The sequence below is a fragment of the Neocloeon triangulifer genome, unplaced genomic scaffold (genome assembly GCF_031216515.1).
Source record: "Neocloeon triangulifer isolate White Clay Creek 2 clone unplaced genomic scaffold, ASM3121651v1 ptg000003l, whole genome shotgun sequence".
In the NCBI taxonomy this organism is placed as follows: Eukaryota; Metazoa; Arthropoda; class Insecta; order Ephemeroptera; family Baetidae; genus Neocloeon; species Neocloeon triangulifer.
The window spans coordinates 3935777-3961062 of record NW_026775546.1 but is presented as its reverse complement, the minus strand read 5'-3'; the positions used below and the strand labels follow the sequence as shown (position 1 = coordinate 3961062).

At 37.0% G+C, this 25286-nt stretch overlaps 4 protein-coding genes across 5 annotated transcripts in view; 2 read left to right on the top strand and 2 right to left on the bottom strand.

Moving 5' to 3' along the window:
- Positions 1 to 19138, top strand: part of LOC132192436 (uncharacterized) — a 34722-nt gene extending 15584 nt beyond the window's left edge. The window contains exons 2-9 of one of the 2 annotated variants that reach the window (XR_009441338.1): positions 10866 to 11057; positions 13580 to 13911; positions 14171 to 14489; positions 14617 to 14814; positions 15064 to 15414; positions 15574 to 15672; positions 15738 to 16957; positions 17918 to 18058. Coding sequence is in view for 1 of the 2 variants with exons in the window: in XM_059612399.1 (XP_059468382.1) it covers positions 10866 to 11057; positions 13580 to 13911; positions 14171 to 14489; positions 14617 to 14814; positions 15064 to 15414; positions 15574 to 15672; positions 15738 to 16319; positions 17918 to 18139 (2295 nt within the window). In the remaining variant the exon portion in view is untranslated. Of the gene's footprint in view, positions 1 to 10865; positions 11058 to 13579; positions 13912 to 14170; positions 14490 to 14616; positions 14815 to 15063; positions 15415 to 15573; positions 15673 to 15737; positions 16958 to 17917 lie in introns of both variants that reach the window. The other variant, XM_059612399.1, reaches the window with a different exon arrangement.
- LOC132192437 (E3 ubiquitin-protein ligase RNF170-like) lies at positions 19067 to 20773 on the bottom strand. Its single transcript, XM_059612401.1, has 5 exons — positions 20632 to 20773; positions 20379 to 20506; positions 20181 to 20318; positions 19919 to 20127; positions 19067 to 19722 (listed from the first exon to the last, which is right to left on the bottom strand). The coding sequence occupies exons 2-5, from the start codon at positions 20494 to 20496 to the stop codon at positions 19450 to 19452; spliced, it is 738 nt and encodes a 245-aa protein (XP_059468384.1). The 5' UTR covers positions 20497 to 20506; positions 20632 to 20773; the 3' UTR covers positions 19067 to 19449.
- Positions 20774 to 20824: 51 nt separating this feature from the next.
- LOC132192676 (uracil-DNA glycosylase-like) lies at positions 20825 to 22586 on the top strand. Its single transcript, XM_059612746.1, has 8 exons — positions 20825 to 21000; positions 21150 to 21311; positions 21363 to 21510; positions 21570 to 21609; positions 21679 to 21767; positions 21828 to 21928; positions 21993 to 22070; positions 22128 to 22586. Exons 1-8 carry the CDS (start codon positions 20926 to 20928, stop codon positions 22275 to 22277), a joined length of 843 nt encoding a protein of 280 aa, XP_059468729.1. The 5' UTR covers positions 20825 to 20925; the 3' UTR covers positions 22278 to 22586.
- LOC132192675 (dipeptidase 1-like) overlaps positions 22382 to 25286 on the bottom strand; it is a 53474-nt gene continuing 50569 nt past the window's right edge. Inside the window, exon 10 of the mRNA XM_059612745.1 lies at positions 22382 to 24497. Within this exon, the coding sequence (XP_059468728.1) occupies positions 24387 to 24497 (111 nt within the window). The 3' untranslated portion in view covers positions 22382 to 24386. The remainder of the gene's footprint in view (positions 24498 to 25286) is intronic.

The following is a 25286-nucleotide window of genomic DNA, read 5'->3' as shown; positions in this document are numbered from 1 at the left end:
AAAAAAACGTTGTTGGCGATTTTCGCAGCTCGTTGGGAGATTGCTGAAAAAAGAAAAGTGCAGTGTTGTTATGTACACTGCTTTTTGTTATCGGCGGCAGGTTGCCGGTGAAATCCGCTTCGGGCTCCGATTTCATCAGGAACAATTTCGTATGTGCGAAAAGTACCTGCTTTATCTCTTGAGACGCGTCTCGGCGCCAACATCGAACACGATTTATACATTTTAATAAACTGAATTGATGGATTGCCGTGCATAATAATAATAACATGACCTGCTGAGTCTCGCACAAAAGAATGACACGACTTAAAAGGAGAAAACACATTTCAATACATGGCCTTTTCGATCGGCAGATTGTCATGCGATCGAGCACCCAATTAGATAAAAACGCTTGATGAGTTGCGCAACCTGAATTGCATATGAATAAAAGCGTCGCCCGACACACTGGCTTATTTTTCACCATGGGATCCTGCGCTCGGCAATTAAAGTCCCATTTGGCACGAGTTTAGAATTATAGAAAAGGTTTAGCCTGACGAGCGTTTGAGAAATGACCTTCTTTAAAAAAATTGCTATACAAATTCCTAAGAAAATGCTGATCGTTATCATAAATGTTTTCAATTTTTCATTCCGTTTAAGCCATTAATTTTATTTTTATTTAATTAATTTCATTTTTTAATATTGACAAAAAACTGACATGAAATAATTGTTTTGAGAGAAAAATAAAAAAAACTCTTCTTGATCAATTTGTCATATTTATGGTCAATTTTTAATCATAGAAATCAATTAAATTATTCTAGATATAGTAATTGATATGCTGAGTTGCCTTTTTTCTATTGTACGCCCTTCTCGCTTCATTAGTGGGTTAAACAATCGAAATTGCACATTCCGCATTTAAAAACAGACACACATAATCGTGCTAATCCCCACGGCGCGAGTGACGAAACTCCACCGGCGCTATTTGAAATTCCAATGAGGAAACGAAAAACTCGCAACGCTCGTCTGCCGCGGCACCGGTGCGCGCCTATTTATTCAGACGGCACATTTTTTTCCATTTCGCCAGCCGTGGTCAGTAGGAAGGTCTAACGGAATTTTCGCACTAGACGCGCAGCGGGAGTTATTATTTAATACATAAATTGAGTGGCATCGCTGATTGGAATTTTTACAACATTCGGAAGTTGTTTGTTCTGCACTCGAGCATCAGCCGGAACCGAGGATTTTATTTGTTGTACGGCGACGATGGGAAAGAGACTGCTAACCTGATTAGCCGAGCTGCCAAAACAGCTGTAAAAATAAACGCACTTCATCACACATGTTCATCCGCGACTTTCGAGCGGAAACCGACTGTAAAAAGGTAAAAGCTGGTGAAGACGTGCTTTGGGTAATTCTTGTAAAAGCAGCAATGCATAAATTAAATTATAATTATCTTGGGCTAAATCAACTGCTTTCTTAAAAACAAAACTTCAAGATTTTTTTAAATTTATTATAGAGATGGATCTGAAATTTTTCAGAAATTAGTTTCATATCTTTTGAAAAGCTTTTATTAGAATGAATTTGTGATTTCAGAGACTATTTTTAGAAATTGAAGCAAATTATAAATGATTTGATTTGGAAGGATTTTATTTATTTGATTTAAATTGATTTTATGGTATTAATTAAGATTCAAACAATTCTTCATGATTTGAATTTCTGAAAATCAGCCTCAAGCAAGATAAATGTGGTGTTAAAATTAATTTAAAGAATTTCAAGATTAAGAATTCTCTGGAAAAGTGAATTGCCTTGAAACTATGTGAGCGGATTAGTTTTAATTATTTTTGAAAAATTTAAAATTGAAAGAATTGCAAAATATAATCTCGTTCGATCTCGTGCAACTTTCAAATCGGACAAAAATCGCTGCCAAATTACACTTTGATTGCAGCAATTTCACGAGATGGACGATTTGCATACTCATTCCCAAAGCAGGGCCTCCTCGCATTGTCCGGATTTCAATTCGCTACACAAAAGGCAGAACAAACGCGATCGTTTGGCAAGCGAAAAGCAAATAACGCTCCGCGAGCTTAATGAGTCTCGGTTGCAAGGCGAAAAAAAGTAATGTGCACATACATACTATAATAAAAGACTGTCTACTTTCACAAATCACTACACTTACTGAGGTAACAGCAGTAGCGAGCGAAATTAGAATACGAACATTACAAGACAGGGTCACGGCCACGCTCAATTTATTTTCATTGACCCTCTCCGAGGCGCTTCCAAACGCGGCGTGCTCTGCAGCTTTTGCCTTTCAAGGCACGAATTTATACATCGCTCGTTCGTGATCAATATTCGAGCAAGACCGGCCGACCTCACTGCGACGGTCGCGCTCATCTGATGAATTATTTCAAGGGTGACCGAATTCCCTTTTTTTGAATAATTTAAAATAACACACCTTCTTTGCTACGCATGTATGTTTTATTAGGGCAATTAACCCAGTGACTCTCTCACCGCGCGCGTGAGAGCCAATTATTTTTCGGAAACACTTTTCATCTCCGCGTGCTTGGGAATTTTCGATTGTGTGTGTTTATCAAACGAATATAAGAGTAAAAGTGCAGGTTTTACTCCTTACTTTCATATCACTTTTCATGCAATCGGCTTAAAGGTGACACTAATTTGAGTGCCAAATGATAAAATGATAAAATTTGAGGAAATTGCTGTGAAAGGATTTGCGACAAAAATGTGGATATGTTTCTATACCTTTCTAATGTGTCAGTGAGAGTAGGTTTAACTGTTGAGTATACCTTTCATCAATTCAATATGAGAGACACAAATAAAAAATCAGTCACACATTTCAAATGGAAAAAAAATTGAATCACTTTTTCTTACTCCAAAATCAATGAATTGAATAACTAACTATACAAAATACGGAGTCTTTAAATTTTTGACAATTTTTATTAAAAGCCTTTTATAAAATTATAAACCATGTAACCTTTTGGTTTAATAAAAGTTTGAAAATTTTAATAAATTTTTATAAAGTAATTTACAAAAATTTAAATGCGCTTTAATTGTAAAATAAAAAAGAGACCCATAAATTAGGTAATTTTTTCATTCAATATCAATTTGAATATAGGAAAGAGCAAAAAATCATCTTTTATTAGCGCGGAAAAAAATTCGCATCAGTGTCAGTGAAGCCACGTGAACCGTTTTCAAAAACCAACAACCGTTGATGATTTTGTGTAATAAATTGAAATTAAATCCGCGTCCATTCCGCGTTTCGCAAACCTCTCAATCGGGCCTAATTGAATTTTCATCAGTTGTATTTATTCCTTCACACTGACCGAGCACGGCGACACGCAACTTTTAACCGGGAGCACCATCTGGGTCAGTCGCACAACGAAACTCGTCTCGCGCAACGTAATTTATATGCCTGCACACAGACACATGCACTGACGGGGCAGATAAAATCTCAAGGAAAAATTTGCATGCGCCGAATTTATTTTCAAGCATGACTGCTTTTTCTTTCCTTTTCATTTATTATACACAACCGCGTCCGCCTCTGGGCTGATCCCTGACAACAAATGAGTAATAGTGTTTTAAAATTACCGCTACACGCACTTGTTGTGCAAGAGCGGCTTACTTTTCTTGCTAACGAAGTTGAAACGATGGACAAAAAGTCACCTCCAGCGCAAGTGCAAAAAGCCTTCGAGTCAAAAAGTCATTCTTTTATAGCGTCGTCCTTCTCTCTCATTAGAATACATAAAATTATTAACACCACCGATGGAATTCATTATTTATTGCACGTCTGACTCACGGCATGGACTGTTAGGGACATACATTTGATGCACGCTAACTGAACGGAATGACCTCTTTAGTTGGTTTTGATCAAAAGGTATGATTATGATGACTCGCAAATAATATGTTATAAAGATCTAAACGGTAAAAAAAAAATTGTTCTTTTTTTACACCAAACGTTGAATTTCAATTTAGCATCTTTAAAAAAATAAAATTCCGAGTCATTTAAATTATTAAATTTTTTTGATTGCAAAACGTAATATTTTTGAAAAATTACTTCGTTTTTAACTTTGAAATGATTTTTTTTACTTGAAATCATCATTTTAATTTATTTATTACTTAAAATCGGCTTAAATAGCTATGTGCTCTGGGGTTCTTTACATAATTAGGAATTTCTTATTGTCCTTATTTTTGGTCCATAATGAAAATTCAGGATGAGAGCAGAGATAATTTTAAAAAGGCGCACTCGGGTGTTAAATTAACGTAATACCAGAAACCGCTTTTGAAAAATTTGCAGCCTGCGACACGCTTGCTGATTTTTATCTTTACGTACTCTCTTCAAAAGTTTTAAAAGGTGAAGCAGAGCAAAAACCAAATTTACACAATAATTACATCTTTTTATAAAGAATAAAAATGTCTTTTCACGCCATACAGTGTTTCTGAAAAGCTTATAAAAAATTCCTTACCTAATTTGCATTCGTCGGTGTTGTGAAAATCAAAATAAACACAGTAGGCGTGTTTGAGAAGCATTCATTAAATAGTCAAAACAAATATTTCCAATTAGTTTATCTCCGACCCACAGACTTTGAGTTTCCAACGCCATTCCCTGACTGGAAGCCATATCGAAACAAACGAACTTGGGCGTAAAAAGTAGCATGGCATTTATTTCCAGAGCAGAAAGTTTTTTGCGCAATAAAACTTGCCGTCGATCTATTAAAATCCTGAGCGCAATTGCTCAAAGAGCGCATACACGCGAGAGACATCAGACGATGAACAGTTAGTTAGTCGCGCAGCGAACACACATTATGAATTTTTATTTCAAAGAAAAGGCGAAGAAGAAGACTGACGAGTCACTCTTCTCCGCCGCAAGAGACTATTTAGTGCGGGGGAAAATGACGAGTCTGCAGTGCGGCTCACTGTCAGTGTCAATCGAGGAGACAGAAAGAGAAAAAAAAGACTCCTTTATATAAAGGTGGAGGATCTCACCTTGATGGCAGTGTCAGCTGACGTGTTTTTCTTTTGAAACCAAACCCTCGTTTTATGAAATAATTAACTCGAGACTCTTTGAAAAAAGAAATTTGTTAAAAAATTTAAAAATTAATTAAAATAATTAATGGTTCCAATTTTTTAATTCCCCAAATTCAACAAGATAAGTTGCACATTTAAACAATTATTTTTGTGAGAGTAAGGGAATAGTATAGATGAAATAATCGCTTTTTTTATATAAATGATCAAAACTTTTTACTTTTAACTAAATTAATTATATAAATATTAAATTCCAAAACTATTTATATTTTTTAAGATATATTATACCCAAATTTATTTTAGATGAAATAAAATGAAATATAAATCCAAATCTTTTACCTCCCTTTGAAAATTAATTATTTATATTAAAAGATTGATGGTAATTTAATAAATCATTTTTTTTTTTAAATTTATGGATCAATATTTGGAACTGAGTTCACGAATCTTGAGATTCAATTTATATGGTAATAATTCATATAACTGATCAGACTTTCATCGCCATCCATTTTTCCCATCCATCAAGAACGAGCTCTACCACACGGACTTATAAGTACAAGTTGTACATTAAATCCCCCAGCACTAGATTAGCATCTCGGCGGTCACGCATTTCCAATAGACGTGGCGTAATCTCACGTAGCGTGAAGTGAATTCTCCTTGTCAGTCTCGGCCCGAGACAGGCGCAGGTCGATCGATTTTTATTTAGAAACAAATGCGTCAAAAATCGCGTGTCCAGTGTGCGTCACAGTGAAAGAAGCCGACAAATCTGTTTGTCTTGCGTGCTCGCGAGGCGGCAAAAATGAGAGCTTTTGAGCCGCGCGACGTGACCTCTTCGCTTCTTTCTTTGAAAACACACTCTTCTAATTTAGCCTCCGCAGCACAACTAGTCAAGGGAAACCTCCAACGACAGAAAAGTTTTAACATGCTCCTTACACAATTGTGTCACTAAACAGCGTCCGCGTCCTGCAACTCTCGACAAAAACAATGTAAACCCGCGACTTGGCTACTTTTCGCGCACTTTTTCGTCTTCTGTTCCAAAACCTTGATTGCACCGAGGAGCAAAAAAGAAAGAAATAAAACCCTGACGAGAGTTTTGCGCTGTACTTGCTGATTGGATCTGGCTGGCAGAATCGAAACGGTACTTTTGAAATTCTTGTCTAGCTTGGTGGTCTACCACAGGAAAGACAGGGACTATGCGGGTTAGTTTGAAATTCAACAAAAAAGAAGCGAAAATAAATCGGAAGGGAAAAAATGCCCTCAATAGTCTTGAATCTTTTAAGTATCTTAAAAAAAATTGAAAATAAATTACCACAGTGTTATTCAAAACTTCCAAAAATTAGAAGAAGAGATCAAATATTTTTAAATTTGCTGTTGATATCTACATATTGGGAATAATTTATTTAATTTTGAACGAAATTATCTTTAAACTATTTATTGATTTCATTGAAAATCAATGAATGAAAAACAAATTTGTTGAAGAATTTTTCTCAATAATATTATGACTGCAGCTCGCAGCCCAAACATTGTCAAGCAGGAATATTATTTTCTGTATATATTAATGAATGAAAAAATACTCAATATCAAAATCGAAGCAATTAAAATTTTGTTCAACAAAAATATCCATCAAATTTCAGTTTTGGTTTTAATTTTTTTTTTTGCATGACACTATAAAAATCCCTGCTCAAAAGTCAGACGCCTCTATATTTAGCACTGGATACAAAGCGTGACGTACATATTTTTTTTTGCCATGTGGACTCCCCGCCTTGCTCTCCATTGGAACGAAAAACAGCTCTAGCCTGTGCTCGCATGATGCACTTCCATTTCACATAATTTCACGTCATCGCCTAGGCTGGGAGCGTGATTCGCGCACTGCGGCGTCATTTTTTGTATATTCCGTTTGCCCAACTTCCTGTTCGCCGCCACGGCTGGCCACCCATCGGACAAACGACATTAAAGGACAAAAAGACGCAAAATTGCACCCCCCCGTAATAATATAAAAGCAGTTGAAAGAGAGAATAACTACTGCGCCTCTTTTGCTATTATTAAATGGCGATGAAAAATGCGCGCGACGCCGGAATGACAAGTCAGAGGCTGTGCCCGGCATTCTAATGTGCTTTCAATTGGAGTTAAACGGCAGTCAATGGCCTCAATGAGAGAGGGAGATGCCGCGCCGAGTCGGATATGAATAAACAAACAGATTGCCCTCGACGAAAGATGGATTTTAAATGTTTTACGAGGCTCATCCGATTTCCGGCCACTGCGTCGGAGGATCGCGTGAATCTGGCGAGTGGAACCAACAAAACTGGTTTCTAACGTTTTCTGTGCGGTTTATGTAACTCGACGGCGGTGGTTTTGTGAGAAAGTCGCCGAATTAGATATAATTACAACCACTAATTTTGCAAATTTGATGGTATTTCTTTTTGGCCTGGGAAATATTTTGCAACTATTTGACAAGCAATAAAAAAATTGGATGTTAAAGTTTAAAGTATCTCATATTTAAAATCCTGATAGGTCTTTGCAAGAGTACATTGTTTTGTTTAGAAAAAAATAAAGGACTTAATTATTAACTGTCCATATTCAATTAGAAGTAAATCGTTTGAAAACTGAAGTTCTCTATAAAAAAAGATAAATTAAAAATATTAAAATTCATCGAGACCCCTGATGCTAAGTTTTGATTAAAATTATACGAAATCATTTATTAGACGACTCAAATTAATTTAATTTAATGAAAGATGCAATAAACTTTTCTTAATTCGACCTCCAGTTTTTTTTATAATTGTTGAAAATCAAATTAATTTCTCTATTACTGTAATTTTTAAAATAAAAATAAAATTTAATTGATAAAACTCACATCTTCTGTTTCCTTTTAGTAAAAGTTTAAATTATGAAATAAACAAAATATAATATGATTAAATATTTTGAAATTGATGTTAATTAAAATCTTTTTAACCTTTGCGAGTTGCATGTAAAAATTTAATGGAGACATCAGTAATCTGATTACTTTTTTACTGAAGACGTAAAAATAAAAATAATGATCCACATGAGTCTATGCAATCGAGAGAGGCGATGATGAAACGCTGAAGGTGAAACGGAAACAGCAAGGACTCGTCATCATATTATTTGCGAAATTAGAAAACACTGCTCTTACCATCAAATCATCTTCTCTTGGCTAAATACAAATAGGTTCAAGTGGCAAATTAATCACCGGTCAGAAACTTTTCTCACGCTTCAGAACTGACAAGTGTATGTTATAGTTAATTAAAGAAGCGAACGGAAACTGACTTTGAACTGAAAAGAGTTGGTGCAATTCGGCTCCTAATAATTGGCGGTTCCGAAGCTTGCGTTCTTGGCTCAAGGTGCAATGCCCACTATCACTGACGCCTTTAATTGCACTCCGTGCATTGCCTTGAATGTAATATGCAACTTTTAAAATTGACGATTGCCCGCCCAAGTGGAAATAAACGGAATGAGTAATTGCTGCGTCTCCAGCTCTCTGAGGTAATTGGCAAAAGGAAAAAAATGGCTTGAATTTACATAAAACTTCAATTAGGTACTTTCTTCTGTGAGCTGAAGAAAAAGTGATTTTGAAAGTTAAAAAAAAAAGAATAAAATTCAACCGTCAAAAGCTTTGTCTTTAATCAAGCTACAAAAATAAATTACATGTGTCAAGTCTCAAAATGATTTTTGTTAAAAGCGTTTTTCATTCGATAACAGATCAATTAATCCAAATACTTTTTAAGAATATTATATAATGTTACAGTGAATTTCAAGCAAGTTTTTTTTTTTTAATATTTTCAGATATTTTTAAAGTAAATTTTGTTAAATTCCATCTTCACATTTAAAATTGACTCTATATAGGAAAAATCTAAACGAAATTGCGCAATTCCAAATGACATTCATTGAAAATGTCAAAAAAAAAAAAAATTAACCATTGAATTTCAAAACTGTGACGAAAACCAATTTCCAGAGAAGCCCGAAAATAACCTTGATCAATTTTTTTTTGCGATCTTTTGTCCATTAGTCCCGTTCGGAAAGGCAATCAGCTGCATGCCCTTGCGCGCCGCGTGAAAACAAAGGACAGGTGCGTGCATTCTTTTGGAGAGTGACACCCATTCCGCCTCGCTCGCGTGCACTTTCGGATAGAGAGAGACGCGATCGGCTTGGAAAGTTTTGTGCGTCTCGTCGAGAGAAGTTACATTATGATGTTCTCCTTAAAGCGCGATTGGGAAACCGACGCACGTACCTCTGTTTGTTTTCGGAAGGTTTTTAATGTGCCTGATTTGAGCACGCTGGAGGACGAAAACACAGACGCTATATTTACTTTGGTACATAATTTTGTGACACGAGCATTGTTCCCGAGGAAAGCAGAGCATCGTCGTCGGTGCCATTCTTCGAGGGCGCGTCACCATGACAACAGAAAAAGAAAGAAAAGTTGAAAAATTATTCTATTGTATGGAAGGAAGGAAGGAAGGAAGTTTTATATAAGAAAAATCTTCATCTTCCTATTCAAAAATTTCTTTTCACGTCCGGTGATGAAAAAAGTTCATGCCAAATTTTTACGTGACATTAAAAAATGAATCTAAAAATAAGTAAAAATTATTAATCAAGCTTTTTACATTAAAGAAAGATCATAAAACTTTTATCAAATTTTAATAATCATTTCATTGTTAAAGGACTTAAAAGTCTCACTAAACCTCAACTAAACAAACAACTTAAATTAACCAAGAGAGTATTTTGCTTTTATTTAATTAAATTTTGTTTTAATAAAATTAAATTTAACCAATTTTAAGACCTCTCAAAAAATTGAATTGAATTTCTCTACCGCTTCGTTGTTTATTTATTTACTTTACGAATCCCTCTGAGAAAAACAGTTGTTGCTCTTCCTGGGAAAGCCTTTCCACGTTTGGAACGTGTGATTATTTTTATTGCTGCATTAAATGCAGATAATGCGACAGGGAAGCACTTTTAATTAGCAGTAATAACTGCCTCAGGTAAAGAGTAAAAATTAATCACACATTAATCCAGGCGTGAGCGAACGCAGCAATCCCAGGAATGAAATCCTAGAACTTGTTGTTGTCGGCCGAGGCGCCATTATTTATAATTATGTGTAGATGTTATGTCGTGCTTTATTATTGAGCAAAAGTGCGGCGGATAAAATGGCATCGGTCTCGGCCGCACTCGCCAACAGATGAAAATGATAGCTGGGAAAGAATGCGTTGGGAAATTATTTTGCTCGGTGTGCCAAGTCATCCGCAAATGCGGCCGATGGTAAAGAAAACGCGCAACCGAGAATTGGAAATAGAGAAGAAAAAAACACAGAAAGATGCTCCGATGCGTTGCAAAATAATTTCAATAAATAACACTTGCACGCTCGATAATGTGTATTAGAAAAAAACGCATCAAAGCGGCGTGGAGAGGCGCGTGAAATTTTAGAAAAAAAAGAGAGAAGTGAAAATGCGCTGGTCGATGAGTGTAACGTAGCAAATCGCACTCTAGTCTGAGTGCCAATTGACCGCAAACGACGCGGAAATTCTGATGAATTTGTTACTTTCCACGTTTATTTATAAAGATCAATGCGCTTGAAAGAGAAAAGAATATTTAATATTCTCAAATTATGTTGAATATATATTAATTTCTAATAAAATTAGAATTAAAAAAAAATCGTAGAATATCTTTAAAGATGTTACAATTTATCTTGATTGTTTTTCGCTTTCGGAAAAACTATGAACTGAATCGGGAATATAAATTATTGATTGATTATTTTCAAATTTATGCACAAATTTAAAATCTTGGTGAATATTAATAAACTTTTGATACTTTTTAAATTTTCAATCGTTCCTCAACAGAGTCTGTTTTTGTTTCAGGTTCCTGACAGTGGAGGGACGACGCAACCAGCACTGGCGGGCGCCTCAGCTGCCCTCGAAGTTCGCCCTGCCCAGCCCCCGTCGACCGGGGGCGCAGCTCCCACTGCCGCCCCCGTGCCGTCAACGCCACTCTCCGCAGCTCCGTTCCAATACCTGATTCATGAGCAGGCAAAGTCGCTCGTCGCCCTGCAGGTAAGAAAACCAACAAAGTTATTGTTTAACTCTTATGATTAAAAAAAATTAAATAGATTAAAAGAAATTAAATTTTTTGTTTTAAATTTTCATTACAATTTTCTTTATTAATGGTATTAAGATACTTTTGTTTTTAAATTTTAATTTTTAATATTTTTTTTATTATTAATATTTTTTATCTTTCTGTCAAGATTAATGTGATCAATAAATTGAAATTCCATTTAAACCAAATTATTAGAACTTTTGTTTACAAATTTTTTTTTTTAATAAATTTAAGCAGAGAATAAAATTATTTTATGCGCTGGATTAAAGATTAATTGGGTTATACAATGAAAATGTTTTTATATGTGGACACATCAGAAGGGCAGTTTGGCAGAAATTTGTATTTATATTATTATTATTAAAAGTAGACTCTGAAGAACTTTCTTCTCTTCCCCAATCTGATATCCTATAATCGTAAGCTAGGCTAGGTAGCTGCGAAACGATTTCCACCATTTACGGGATGGCATCGTCCTCTTTTTTTTTGCTCGTTTTGGTCGTAAAAACGGACGGCCCTGTTCACTCGAAAGTTTTGCTCCAGAGTGAAGTAAATTGGCAATAAAAAGTTAAAAGGACGTCCATCTGCTGGAGCTGCTCTAATCCCAGGCAGCGGCCCGTGCCGAAAATTTAGTTATTTAGCCTCCGTGTTAAAAATTCACGTGTTCTCATTCTGGTCAGCGCTGAGCACCGCCGCCGTTTCCGCTGTCACGCTCTGTGCGTCCACACAGGACCTTTTTCCGCGAGCAGATTTAGTCGCCCATGACTCCATAAAACAAAATCATAACTAACTGCACTCTCACCGGCCTTTCCAAATAACACGCCGATTTCCCATCGATTTTCACGCCTTTTGAGGTGTTTTCTATTAAATTACCCGGCAGACGTTGTTTCCAGGATTAACTGAATCACTAAATTTGAAGAGAGATTTGTGCGCTTAGCTCTGTAAAAATTCATTTAAAAAATTAGAGGCAACAGGAGTTTTTTTTTTATTGAAATAATATCAATTATATTTATAAGATGATTCAATTCACAGTCAGTTTAATTGATGCAATTAATTCATCATTGACAGGAAATTGAGTGAGAAAGTTAGAGATAAAAAATAGCGTATCCGTCTGAAGACTAATTGAGAAATCGGTTAATAAATTAATACAATAATTATTTTATTTGTTAATTATTTTCATAAGCTATAAATCTTCTTACTCTATCTAAAACAAAATAAAAATAAAAATTTATTAATTAAGATGCACAATTCTTTTAAAATCAAATTGGCATTATTGCAGATATTGATAAAAATGTATGTCAGTTTTACTTTTTCTTGATGGTACAGTACTCGTCTTTTTTAAATATTGGTTTATTTAATAACAAAAGCAGTGAAAAGTTCTGGATCTTTTTTTTTTTCAGAAAAAAATTGAAGAGTCATCAAATTGGCCGTATCTATCTGTGTAACGATCAAAAATGTGCTCTCTCTCAGTGAAAAGCACCGTAATAATGTATCAAAAAACCCCGTAAAATAGTCCTATTCATCATTTGATATTTTCGGACGGAAACCTTACAAAGCCGAAGAGAATGAACAAAACACGCATGTGGCTGATTGATAGCGCGCCGCTTACGAGAGATGACTCGCTCTCTTCTCTCGCTGCCGTTCACTTCTGCGAACGGATCGTTAATAATATTATGTAATTTACCATCGCTGCAGCAGCAGAGATAAATGATTAAAAAACCTGTTGTCGAAGAAAATAGTAATATCTCTCTCGGAACCCACGCTGCAAAATAAAGGCCATTCTCGCCGGCGCTTGGTGTGTCATTATTGGGTTTTTTCTTCTTTACTGCTGCACGGCTGGCGACCGCATTTGGATGAAGAAAAATTAACTCGACTCGTTTCGTCATCGGCAAAAAACCTGCCTACTTATTGCCATACGAAATAATTTATATATCATGTGCTCACCATAGTTATCCGCCTCTGATGTCACCCTTTGAAAGGAAAGTGGCCTGTTTTTATGATATTTTTTGCAAACAAAAACTTTTAGTGGATCTTATCGTCTCGGTGCAAGAGTTAGACCGACGCATAAACACACGCGAATAATAAAAAGCGGGACATCAAACCAGCGATAACAATTCTGCCGCTTTCTGCGTTTGTCTCTGATAAATATTATTTTGTGCATTTTTGCATCACAGCGGATAGATAACGAGTCTTCGACACAGACGAGTTTTGCTTTCCTGGTTAGTTTTTCTTAATCTTCGAAGTGAAAATTTCCGTCAGAAAAAGATGTCTTCAAATCTTCTGCAATTGCTGTACTGATTAAAAGCTTAAATTTATTATCTTTCTTGGATCAAAATTAATTAATCTTTTAGTTTTAGTAAGCTAATGTTTTTTTACAACAAATTTAAAATGAGCGAATCTCTTATTATTATAAACACAATAAATACCAAATTTTAAGCAAATCAGAATCAAGTTCATAAAACCTCGTACGTTTTATTATTTTCAGGAGCTGCAGAACGAAGTGGGCGCCTTGCTCGAATTCCGCGAGCTAGTGATCGAAACATTTCCCCACCTGCGAAGCAAAATCTCGTCCGCCTCCTCGACCATGGGCAGCGAAGTGAACTTGCCAGAGGCGAGCACCTCCTCGGCCCCAGCCACCCCTTCAACCACCGCCGTGGGCCCTGGCTGGGGACCGGGCGTGCGTGTTCGACGACGCATCCCCAAAGAGCGCAACTCGCCCACCGCCGAAGACTCGTCGGCCGAGATGACCAAGTTGCCGAAAGGACCCAAAAGCTCCGAGGGCGCCTCCTGCAGCACGGTCCAGGACTCTGGATTCAGGTTCATTTTGTTAAATTTCTTCTATCCTGTTTTCTATTGATCAAATATAAATTTAAATGCAACATTAAATCATTAAAAAAAATAATAATAATAATAAATAAATTCTGAATTTTAGACTGGTTTTGAGATTTTACTTATATTGCAGATTGAGAATTGAACCACTCTTGAGTTAAATTTTTTCTTCTGAAAACTTATTTTATTTTTCAATTTAAAGACAATTTATTAGAAAAATATAAATTTTTTAATTGTTTTATTGCAGTACGGAGACGAAGGAGCATCATAGTAGTGGCGCCTCCGTGAAAGCCTCCAGCGGCGGCAGCGGAGGCGGCAACTCGGACGCTTCAATGGACGAATTGTGGAATTTGCTCGACGTGATCCAGCGCAAGGGTTCCCGTCTGCGCGACGAAGTGCATGATCTGCAGACCAAACTGCAGCACGAGGCTGTGAGGGGTGGCGGAGGCGAAGGCACCGCCGCTGCAGACTGGAGTCCTCCACCGGGGGTGCGCAGCTGGGGAGAAGAAGATGACCCCTCGGAGATGCGGAGGCTCAGGATGGAGCGCGACGTCCTTCTCGACAAGGTACTTGAACCGATTTTATTATTATTATTTTTTTTTAAATCTCCATAATTTTATTGAGAAAGAAAATTTAGTAAAAGTTTTATTCCACAGTGAGAAAAATAAATCTAAAATTAACTGAAATTTCAAGGTGACTGAAATGGAGGCAGAGACTTTGCAATCTCGGGCCCGCGTATCTCAGCTGCAGGCGGAACTGCGCCAGATCTCGTCCATCCGACGCGGCCTCGAGGACCAGTTGCTCCTGTCTGCACGCAACAGCTGCGTCTGCTCCATGTCCTCCACCTCTCCAAGGCGCATTAAGCTCGAGTCACCAAGGGCTTCTAGTCAGGTAAAGTAAAACCAAATCAATTTGAAAAAAATTATTCTTTTTTAAAAATGAAAATTCTTTACAAAACCTTCTTCAGGTTTTACAGAATACACCTTTAGAAATAAATTCAATACATATTTTTTCTCTATTTTACATAAAATATGTTAAATTTCGTGAAGATTTTTTCATTTTTTAATTACATCATATAGTTTTAAACAGCTTTATTTGAATATTTTTAATAAAAATTTTGCGTTTGATATATTCCATTAGGTGCGAGAGCGTTCTTCAGGTTTTCAGCCTGTTCGCTCCTCGAGCGGTCCGTCGCCGCGTCACGTTCGGCGCCGCTCGCGACTGGACAGTGCGTCGTCGCCCCTTGACTTTGACTCGCGCATTCCCCGCTACGTTCACCGGCCGTCGACCGGAGGCCGCACACCGTCCCCAGCGACCCCTGGCCGACCGCCCCTTGGTGCCCTCGACTGCGTCATCGGCGACCCTCAACAGGTCACGCTCAATCTACCGCCCTCCTTCAAGCCCAGCCCGCACAAGGTGGCCGCCATCCTCGGCGAGAGGAACCCCCTCGAGCTGCAGAGACATTTGCTCACTTCCGTAGTTCACAACGAGGTTAGCAAAAATTTCCATATGGCTTCGAATGTGCCCTCAATTTTAAAGTTTATTATAATTTAAAATTGTGACAGTACAATTTTATACGATTTTCTTTGTGTTTTCAGTTTTAAATGATCATTTTTTGTAGGAATTATTTAATTTTTAATATTTCTCCAGGCCTTGCAAATTGAGTTGGAAAGGGCTTCACTCAGGAAGAATGAAATCAATGGAGAACTAGAGCGGATGAAGGAGGAAAATGATGAACTGAAATTTCAGGTAAAAAATTGCATCATGAGTTTTTATTTTGCAGTATAATTTTAACCAATTTTTTATTTCCATAGTTGGAGGAGAGGAGTATAGAGCTGGAGGGGACGAGGGCCAGGGTGCGAGTTCTTGAGAGACACAACCTGTCAAAGTCCCCCTCGGTTGGCCACCACGACCCCAAGCGACATCATTTCGCAGGCACTGATGACCCTATTCTTCTGGCGATGACCAACACCTCCAGCACCGAGTCGGCGCACGACCTGACCCTTGCCTCCAACCAACCTCCAGAGCCCCCAAAGCGCCAGAACAACAAGCAGTCCACCAACAACAAAGTCACCAACAGCATGGTCAACAACAACAACAACAAAAGTAGAATTCCTCTGCAGACAGGCACTACCCCTCCGAAGGGCAGCCCTGAGAAGAAGAAAACGTCTGCCGGGTCCTTGGGCAGGGCGAGCCTGAAGAAGGTGGTCGGGGTGGGTGGTGCAAGTCTCAAGTCCAGCAGGGAGTCCCTGGCGTCCTCGACCCTGATGAGCCGCTCCAAGGACTCGTTGAACAAGCTGAGTTCGTTGCCCCGCAAGAACTCTTCTCTGCCTCGACCGAACAACTCACCGTCCCATAAGGGGGGCAAGTCGACCCCCTTGGACACCGCCACCAAGGTACGCAACTCGGCCAACAACAACAACAGAGTCGCCTCTTTCTGGGGCAGTTGGTGGAAAATTGCGTGAACAAAAAGTCAAGAGCCCTGATCAGCCCGAAGCCGCCGATTTTATTAAGACAGACGCCCACACACGCACACTAAACTAGACACAAAAATCGTCAGACTGAGTCCCAATATATTGAATCAAAATATCTAGACAGACCAACCTACCAATTTTCAACCCATCTTTATTTCAAAATGCACTCAAGTTTTGAATTTTAATATTTTTTTTTTATATTCTCAATATCTAAAATTTTTTCATTTCAGATATCTTTTTAAATTTTTAATTATTGAACTTTTTAATTAAAAATATATTGAAATATTCTTGATACATATAAAAAGGAAACTCGGTTTTAGTTCTCTTCGTCACTCTTGATTTACATTCTGATTATATCTCTTCTTCTTCACTTCATTCTGTCTTTGTCTTTCTCGAACTCCATTCCGTTAATACTGACAAAATCTGAGAAAATTAAATTAACTCACACCCTACGCCCCCTCATTTTCATCATGTGGCCCTCATTTGAATGTGTTGGAGATGGCAGCGCCCGGTGTGCCCCAAAGCTTCTGCCTGTTGATTCTCATTTTACCATTTCATTTGTAAGTGCTAATTTATTTTGTTTGTATTTTGGTGGTTGGGATTTTATAATTTAATTTTTAATAATTTAGTTTTCCATCTCATCATAATACACAAATTAATCTCGCTTTTAGTTTTGTTGGCAAAAATAACTCTCTGGCATATACGAAAATCTCAAAAGTCAAAATTTGCTGCTGATGGTGTTGGTGCTTATTGTTTATTTTTACATTAATTTTATTATTATTTATATTTCAACATCTCCCATTTCTTGTTCGATTTGCTGCTGCCCGTAAAAAACATCAAAATTTGAGAACAAATCTTTCCAAGGGGAAGCTGAGCTTTGGTTCTGTGTTTGCTTTTTAGCAGGGTGGCTTGCGCAAAGTGGCGTCACTTCTGCAGGGTCGGCGCAAAACATGCTGACGGCAACCTCGGCCTGTCTCGTCACCGCCTCCGCCGCCTCCAGTGGGCAAAATTAAGAGGGGCGGGCTGGTGCAAAACCTGCTTCCGTCCTTTGCCAGGTCGTGGGGCGCCAAGAGGGGAGACAGGCCGGCAGACAAATCTGCTAAAAATTAATAACTTTATAAACAAGGGGTAATTTACTAATTGTGCTGTGATTTGTATATGCTTTTTGCATGATGGTTTTTATGTTTTTGCACCAACACAACATAGAAAATTAACTGATTTAGTAAAGAAAAAAAAATAGAATAAAAATAAAGGCGCACACCTAACACAAAAAAGCAGCAATAATATATCCCTCTACTCTGAAAGTATAATCTAATATTTTTAGCAGCAAAATTTTGGCTTTTTATATTTTTGTGCTATAGCAGATATTAATTTTTAATACACACTTTCTTAGTTTTCACGCGGCAGGATTATTTATATTAGTGAAGATAGAATTTAAAGCCAATCACTAAAAAAATCACCTTAGCCGTCACAAGGTTTTTGTTGAAAAAAAATATAAGAAAAATTTTCTTCTCTTTCAGGAGGCCGCGAGCAGCAGCTCTTTGGGAAGTGTGCCCTTAGTCGAGGTGGCTCTTTGTCCTGCCGACTCACTTAACACGGCTCATTGCCGTCGTCGAGGGGAGGAAATGGTACCCTGGCAGGGCGCCTCGATGGCCTTTTCCTACTTTGACAGCATCAACTCAGAGCAACTGTGGCAAAGACATTCCACGGATACCAACGGAGACTCCCTTGAGCAGTATTGAAGATAAAAACAAAATCAAATTTTTGGATAATGGACAATATTGGTGCTCGTCACATATATATAAATATTGAACTTTTCCCCTCTCGTTGCATTCCATTGTGGGATAATCCCAACAGATTTTTATTTCAATCTGGAAGTCTGCAGGTTAAAAGTGAAAAAACTTATTTGTTGAATTTTTAAATAATATATATTCCAAGCGAGCTAAAAAAATGCCCAAATGTGATAGTAGTTTTAATTTAAATAAAAGGTTATTTTTATCAGTGTTCTGTCTGTCGCCTGCAGGTTTCCAGTGTGAAAATCTGAAAAACGAACCCCAATACTCTTTCAATATGCTTTTGCAAAAAACAAAAACGCATAATCCACCATGTAAATTTACTATCAAGATGTAAAACTTTGGCAGGGGTTTTCTCACTTTAGTGTACGTGTTAAAAATATATTCAGCAAATTAAAATCTCGTGCCAGCTGCGAATCAAACTCTCTGCGGTCAAACTTGGAAACATTTTTGCCAAAATATTTTTTAAGCTTGGTCGGCCCTTCCAGAGAAGTACCTTGGCTGGATTGTTCTTGACACAAATCCGGAAAAAATATACAGCTGGCTGCTACTTTTTCCAGAGAAACGGAACCCCTGCAGTGCTGCTTAAAAATGGCTTTGTGAGAGTTAAAAAAAAATGATATTTTCTGTCATTACTTCTTCCCATCATAATGTATTAATCACTGCTGCTTATTTATACGAAAATGGACACTATACTTATTTAAGGCAACTACAGAGCAGTTTCTTATATTTACAACCAGTTAGTGGGGAAAAATCGTGTCGCTATTTTCTATCGCATTTTGTGTTGTTGTTGTGGACTAGTCGAGGGCTGTTCATTTGTTCCTTTGTACTCGATTGAAACCTATGATGATTATTATTAATTAAACTACGTACTGATAAGTGAAGAATAAAAAGAGCTACGCTATATTGTTGTTATAAGTGCACTTTTAAACGCGACAGTCTTTTATTTCATGATTGCAACCAATGAGAAAAAAAAAATACATTTAACCTAGCACAGAGCAGAGAGCGAAACAGAATTGTTGAAAAGGGTTTAAAACAGCCAGTCTAATTAAATAAAATGTTTTTATCTCCACTTTAGATCCTGCTTTAGTCGTGTAGAAAATTCAAGGCCCTCTTTGAGGGTTCAAAAATTTCCACATTACTAAAAAAGAAGAACATTCCCATAAAGACTTATCATTAAATAATCCACTACGTAAATTGATCAGGAAAATTATTCTTCACTGGATTTTGTGATCACAACTCGGTTGACGACAAATTTTTCAGTCAGCAACGGCTCTGTCTTGGACGATTCCGTAGTACATTCTGGAGACGTAGACGAAGAAAAGCATAACCACCAACAGGTCATCCACGAGTCCGAGAAACCCGAGGAAGGCTTCTGGCAGCATGTCGATGGGGCACACAAGGTAGATTCCTGTGATGAGAATGCAAACCACCAACTTGGCAACAAACAATTGGCTCAGTCCGCCCATTTCTCGGAGCTCAACGAGGAGGTGCCTCAACAAAACCGGAGCGTCTCTCATCATTTGGATCAACTGGAAAATAAAAGAAAATTTATTTATTTTTTCAATCTAAAAATTCAAATGATTCCATAAAATAAATAAATTTGGCAAATAAATCAAAATGATTCATACGTAAAAAAATATTATGAGTAAACATTGAATTAAAAATGAATGATTGAATAAAATTTTTAAAACAAAATGTTGATTTAAAAGAATCATAGAGTTTTACATTTCGGCCGTGGGCGTGCTTGCTGTTGTATCTGTTGACCCTGTTGATGACCTCTCTCTGCCTGAGATGCGGGTCAGCACCAGCAGGGGAGCCATTGTTGTTTGAGAACAGGGGTAGGATCATGCGGACAGACGTCCGACAAAGTGGACATTTGAGCGGTCCGATGTGTTCTCGACGCCAAACCCTCCAGTTTTCCAAAATGCAACAACCTGCAGAGCAAGAATAATCAAGACATTTCTCTATAACAAATTTTAGGTCAAACCACAGAATTTGTGTCCACAATTTGTTTCGACAGGTAGGTCGATTTGAGTGATGCAGATGGGGCAGGTGTAGTCGGCGTAGTTGAAGGACTCTCGAGGGAATTCCTGCTGCCGTGGGCTTGGCGGCTGCATTGCGGCAACTGCAATTTTATCCAATAGAATTTAGATGATTTGATTAAAAACAAAAAAAATTGACAGACTTGATGGATTGTTGCTTCCGAAGTACTTCCGTCTGATGAGAATTGAGCAGTAAATTAAAAGGGTGATCAGAGGCAAACAGGCGACGAAGACGGCCACCTCATCTCCAACTCCAATCATGCTGTCTGATCTGGAAAGCGACAATTGGATGAAGGGTTTGTTGACAAATATAATAGACTGATGAAATTTTTCTATTTTATAGATCATAATTTTGAAAGATGAAAATCTCAGAGATGAAAATGTGAAAATTCTTACCACAGATCTCATTAATTTGAAGCTAATTGTCTTAATTTCAGACGTAAATAAAAGCGACGCTCATGCACAAATTCTTCATTGCATGTTCATGAATGTGTTTTTTCTTCTTGTTGTTTTGATTTTTCGTTGCCAGAGATTTACGCCCCCTTTTGCAATTCCAGAAAATTCGCGCAGAGGGCAGTACCGACCTGGGCGACCTGCACATGAGTAATTTTAGGCGCGCTACAGATGTTTTGGAGAAAATTTTGATCTTTGATCTGTCTGAAAATTTTTGCAAAGTAAGCAATTAAAAAGATGGCAAGCAAACAGAAAACCATCGCAGACTTTTTCAAACCCGGATCTAAGAGAATGTCTTCCGAATCAAGCGAGGTAAAAATTTTTCATTAACAAAAACATCTCCGAAAGTTCCCTGTACAATTCTCAATGCTTGTTTTGTTTTTCAGAGTCTTAAACGATTATTTTACTTATTATAAGATTTTATTTTATATTATTTATATGTTTTTTTTTGACTTGCAAAGAATATCGTGGAAGAGCCCAAGCCAAAGAAGCCCAAGTTGGACGAGGACCTAGCCAAAGACATCGAGGTTCTGTGCAAAGAGCGACCGGCCTTGCACAAGAGCATCTGCCAGACTTGGTTTTCCATTCTCAGGGCCGAGTTCGAGAAACCCTATTTCTTAAAAGTAAAAGTGTTTTAATATTAAAAAAGAAACAATTTAATTTTTAAATTTCAGCTAAGCCAATTTGTGGACGGGGAGAGAAAAAAGAACAAAGTCTTTCCTCCACCCCACAATGTCTGGTCGTGGACTTGCACCCCCTTTGACCAAACCAAGGTGGTCATTCTCGGACAGGATCCCTATCATAATGATGGACAGGCTCATGGTGAGCGATGAAATTTTATAATGTACGAGCAAAATGAAATATAATTATTAATTCTACAGGCTTGTGCTTCAGCGTTCAGGATGTTCATCCGCCTCCAAGGTAAAAATAAAAAGTCTTGATTTTTAAAGAAATTGCTAAACTTTTATTTTTACTGTTAATATCATTTAGTTTGGTCAACATTTTCAAAGAGCTGGAGAAGGATATTGACGGGTTCAAGCATCCTGGTCATGGAAATCTCAATGGATGGGCCAGGCAGGGTATGTATAAATTTAAATTTTCCCCCGTTTTTTATTGATTATCGACTGAAATTGGAAAAGGTGTCTTGCTCCTCAATACTGTACTTACTGTGAAGGCCCACAATGCCAAGTCGCACGCCAACCAGGGCTGGGAAACTTTTACAGATGCTGTGATCAAAAAGGTAATTTCATTCTTAAAACCAAAGATAATTTAATTGTTTTTGATTTTCAAATAATTTTTCTCAGATCAGTGAAAAGCTGACAGGGATTGTGTTCCTTCTGTGGGGAGCTCCTGCCATCAACAAGACCGTATTGATTGATAAGGTTGTGCAAACTATTAAAAAGTAATTTATTTTTTATTTATAATTTCTGAAATTTTAGAAAAAGCACCACATCTTGACGACTTCCCATCCGTCTCCACTTTCTGCTCATAGAGGCTTTCTCGGCAGTCGTCACTTTTCCAAGTGCAACGAACTGCTGGAAAAACAAGGCAAAACTCCTATCGACTGGAAGAGCCTTCCTGCCAACTGATCCCCAAAACTCAAAACGTCGACTAGGCTGAGTACAGACCTGCCTTTGATACTTTTTAAAAATTTTATCCTCCAAAGTCCAGGGTGATCAATCAAGAAGTAAATTTCTGGCGTTTGTTTTTTATTAAAAAAGGAAAAGTTACATGTCGGTTACAAACAATGGATTTTTTTTACGTCTAGTTCCTTTACAAAAATCACTCCGCTAACACGCAACACACTTCTTCTGCGATTACACACCAGTTTCTGCAAAATAAAAATGCTCATTTCCCTGCTAGCGGAACTACAAAAAACGTTTTGTCACTATTTCAAGAAGCACCCAAGACTTTCGGTAATAATAATAATACATCTCTTTGATCAATCATTTATTGAGCCTCTAACTTATGATTAGACGCTAATGAACTAACAAATGTCAACAGTATAGGAATGATTTTCTCTCTTTTCACTTGCTTCATATATATAATATAGTTTTTATACGCTTCTCAAATTTACAATATGTAATCTTGCAGTAGTATTAGATTCCTCTCTGTTATTTGCTAAAGATTACATAGGGACTTCATTTTATTTCTTTCCACATATTTCCTCAGGAAATGACCCAAACAAATAGTGAATGTAAAATATTCACAGGCGCTTAGCTGACGGACAAAAAGTACATGTTAGGTTTGCTTTTTTTTTAAACTTTTGTATCAATTAAGTAAGTGCACTGACCCACCAGTTATATAAATATCGTGGCGAGGACGATTTTTTTTTCTCTCCAGCAGCTCTTGAAACGTTCCTGGCCCGGGCCAGTTTAAAAGTGGCCAGCACGAATATATATAATTTTTTTATTGGTTTTAATTTTCTGCAGACGAATGAGCCCCGCGGCGGCAGCGCTTTAGCCAAAATAGGAGGAAGTTCGAGTGTGATTTATTTGTTAATACGGAATATAATTATTTTCATCAGTTTATTATTGCGGCAACTCTTGTATTACAAAGTATAAACTCTATTCTCTATAACAATTAGTCTTTTAGTTAAAATCTCTTATCCACGCCTACGGCAATACAGTTTTGCGTTTTTATTTATATAATGACATGACACACGCCACTTATTTAGTTTATGTACACAACTCCAATTTAGTTTCGTGATTTTTGCTTTGTCCATTCCCTTTATTTATCTCTCATTACCAGCTACACGTGTAAAACTATTTTCATTTTTATCGTAATTGGCTGCTTTGAATATATTTATCGCACTCCGTCTCGCAAACCGAGAGACAACAATAAACACCCTTTTAACATTATGAAATACCGTTTGAGCGATTACGACGTGGTCACACTAGAAAATCAAAATCTTTGATCTCAATTTTATCGTCAGTTTTAAGTTCTGCGGGTGTGCGGTGTTTGTGTGTTTTTTTCTCCTTGCAATATATATTTTATTTATAATTTTATCCCTCCCCCTGTAATTTTTTTTATTTATTTAAAGCTATATTTTAAATTCACAGCTATTTCTTCTGGGTTATAACATACATTTTAAAAATCACCAACCCCTCCCAGTTTAATGCACGATCGATTTCTTATTTATTTAGAGATGATCTTTTACTTGATTTAATATAAAAAAGCAAGTCCATTTTTTTCTAGTATATTCATTGAAGTACTGGTCGCTGCAGTTTTTTTTTTATAACCCCACACAGTTCAACAATGACCAGGGCTTAAAAATTCTCTGTTCGATTGTCGTGAAGATGTCTGCGAATTCTCCACCTGATATTTTTTTCTTTCAACAAAATTCGAACAGTTTCGTCAGCAACAGTTAATAATAATCCACCGAAATTGAGAAATACAGATCCTGGAAGTCCCGTAATATAATTCTCGCCAACAAACTCACCTTTTTTTACAATTTCCTCCACTAAAACTTCAAGAAATTTTAGGATTATATTAGAAAAGATTGTTCTTTGCTATTTTTTTTTCGGCGATTCTTCGCACCTCCTAGGTTTTGAAGTTCCTCTAAAGGACTGCCTAGTAAAATCTTTTTTCGTCATATATTTATAATAATATAATCCTCAACGCAGGCTAACGTGTTTTCTTAATCGAGATATGTGCGATGCGACGCCTAAAATGTGAACAATAGCAATTCCGTTGTATCAGCTAGTAGGTGCACTCAGGTACATGCAATCCGTGTGACCCTGAAGTTCCTCGGGTGGCACAAAATCCTCACCAGGCCGAACGCCAGACAACCTTTGCTTCTGCCGAACCTGAAATAAAGTTACCCGAAATTAAATCAGAGAAAAGTAATGATATCAAAATATCTCTACATTGAGCCAATGTAGAGAGATATATTCTCTAAATTGGGCATATGTAGAGAAAAATTTCAACATTGAGCCGACGCAGAGAAATATCACAACTAGTGCGTTTGACATGAGTAATTTTTGCTCCTGGGAACTCAAGTTCCAAGGATTTTCTTCCCGCTCCCTATTGCTTTCTCTATGGATAAAATTTTCCGCTCCCGGGAATTCCCAGTCCCTAAAATATTTTCCGGGACTCCTGCCATTTTTTTTAATTTTGAAAAAAATTCAATTTTTTATTGCTTGCATTTTCTTTTAAAAATTATTTTTACAGTCAGTCTTGGTTCACATATTCCATGAAAAGCACAATTAAATTACTATTTAAAGTGTTTTACAGTTTTTGACAAAACCCACCAAAACCTTGTAAAAAATCACCCTAATTTAATTGGTTTCTAGTTTCAATTCAAAATTCATTTATTCTCTTGCAATAAGTTATACTAGTTATGGAAAATGTCACTTGGTGTATAAATCAACATCAAATCAATGTAGAAATATATTTCAACATCAAATCAAATGTAGAAATATATTTCAACATCAAATCAGTGTAGAAATATATTTCAACATCAAATCAGTGTAGAAATATATTTCAACATCAAATCAATGTAGAAATATATTTCAACATCAAATCAGTGTAGAAATATATTTCAACATCAAATCAATGTAGAAATATATTTCAACATCAAATCAATGTTGAACTAT

Bases quoted from the DNA above. Each gene is read 5' to 3' on its own strand.
- LOC132192437 (XM_059612401.1), bottom strand. From the start codon at position 20,496: ATGATTGGAGTTGGAGATGAGGTGGCCGTCTTCGTCGCCTGTTTGCCT. The intron at 20,319-20,378 runs GTCTGTCAATTT...ATAAAATTGCAG, and splicing joins CGGAAGCAACAATCCATCAA to TTGCCGCAATGCAGCCGCCA. The intron at 20,128-20,180 runs GTTTGACCTAAA...CTTGCTCTGCAG, and splicing joins TTGTGGACACAAATTCTGTG to GTTGTTGCATTTTGGAAAAC.
- LOC132192676 (XM_059612746.1), top strand. From the start codon at position 20,926: ATGGCAAGCAAACAGAAAACCATCGCAGACTTTTTCAAACCCGGATCT. The intron at 21,001-21,149 runs GTAAAAATTTTT...TGACTTGCAAAG, and splicing joins TGTCTTCCGAATCAAGCGAG to AATATCGTGGAAGAGCCCAA. The intron at 21,511-21,569 runs GTGAGCGATGAA...TTAATTCTACAG, and splicing joins TAATGATGGACAGGCTCATG to GCTTGTGCTTCAGCGTTCAG.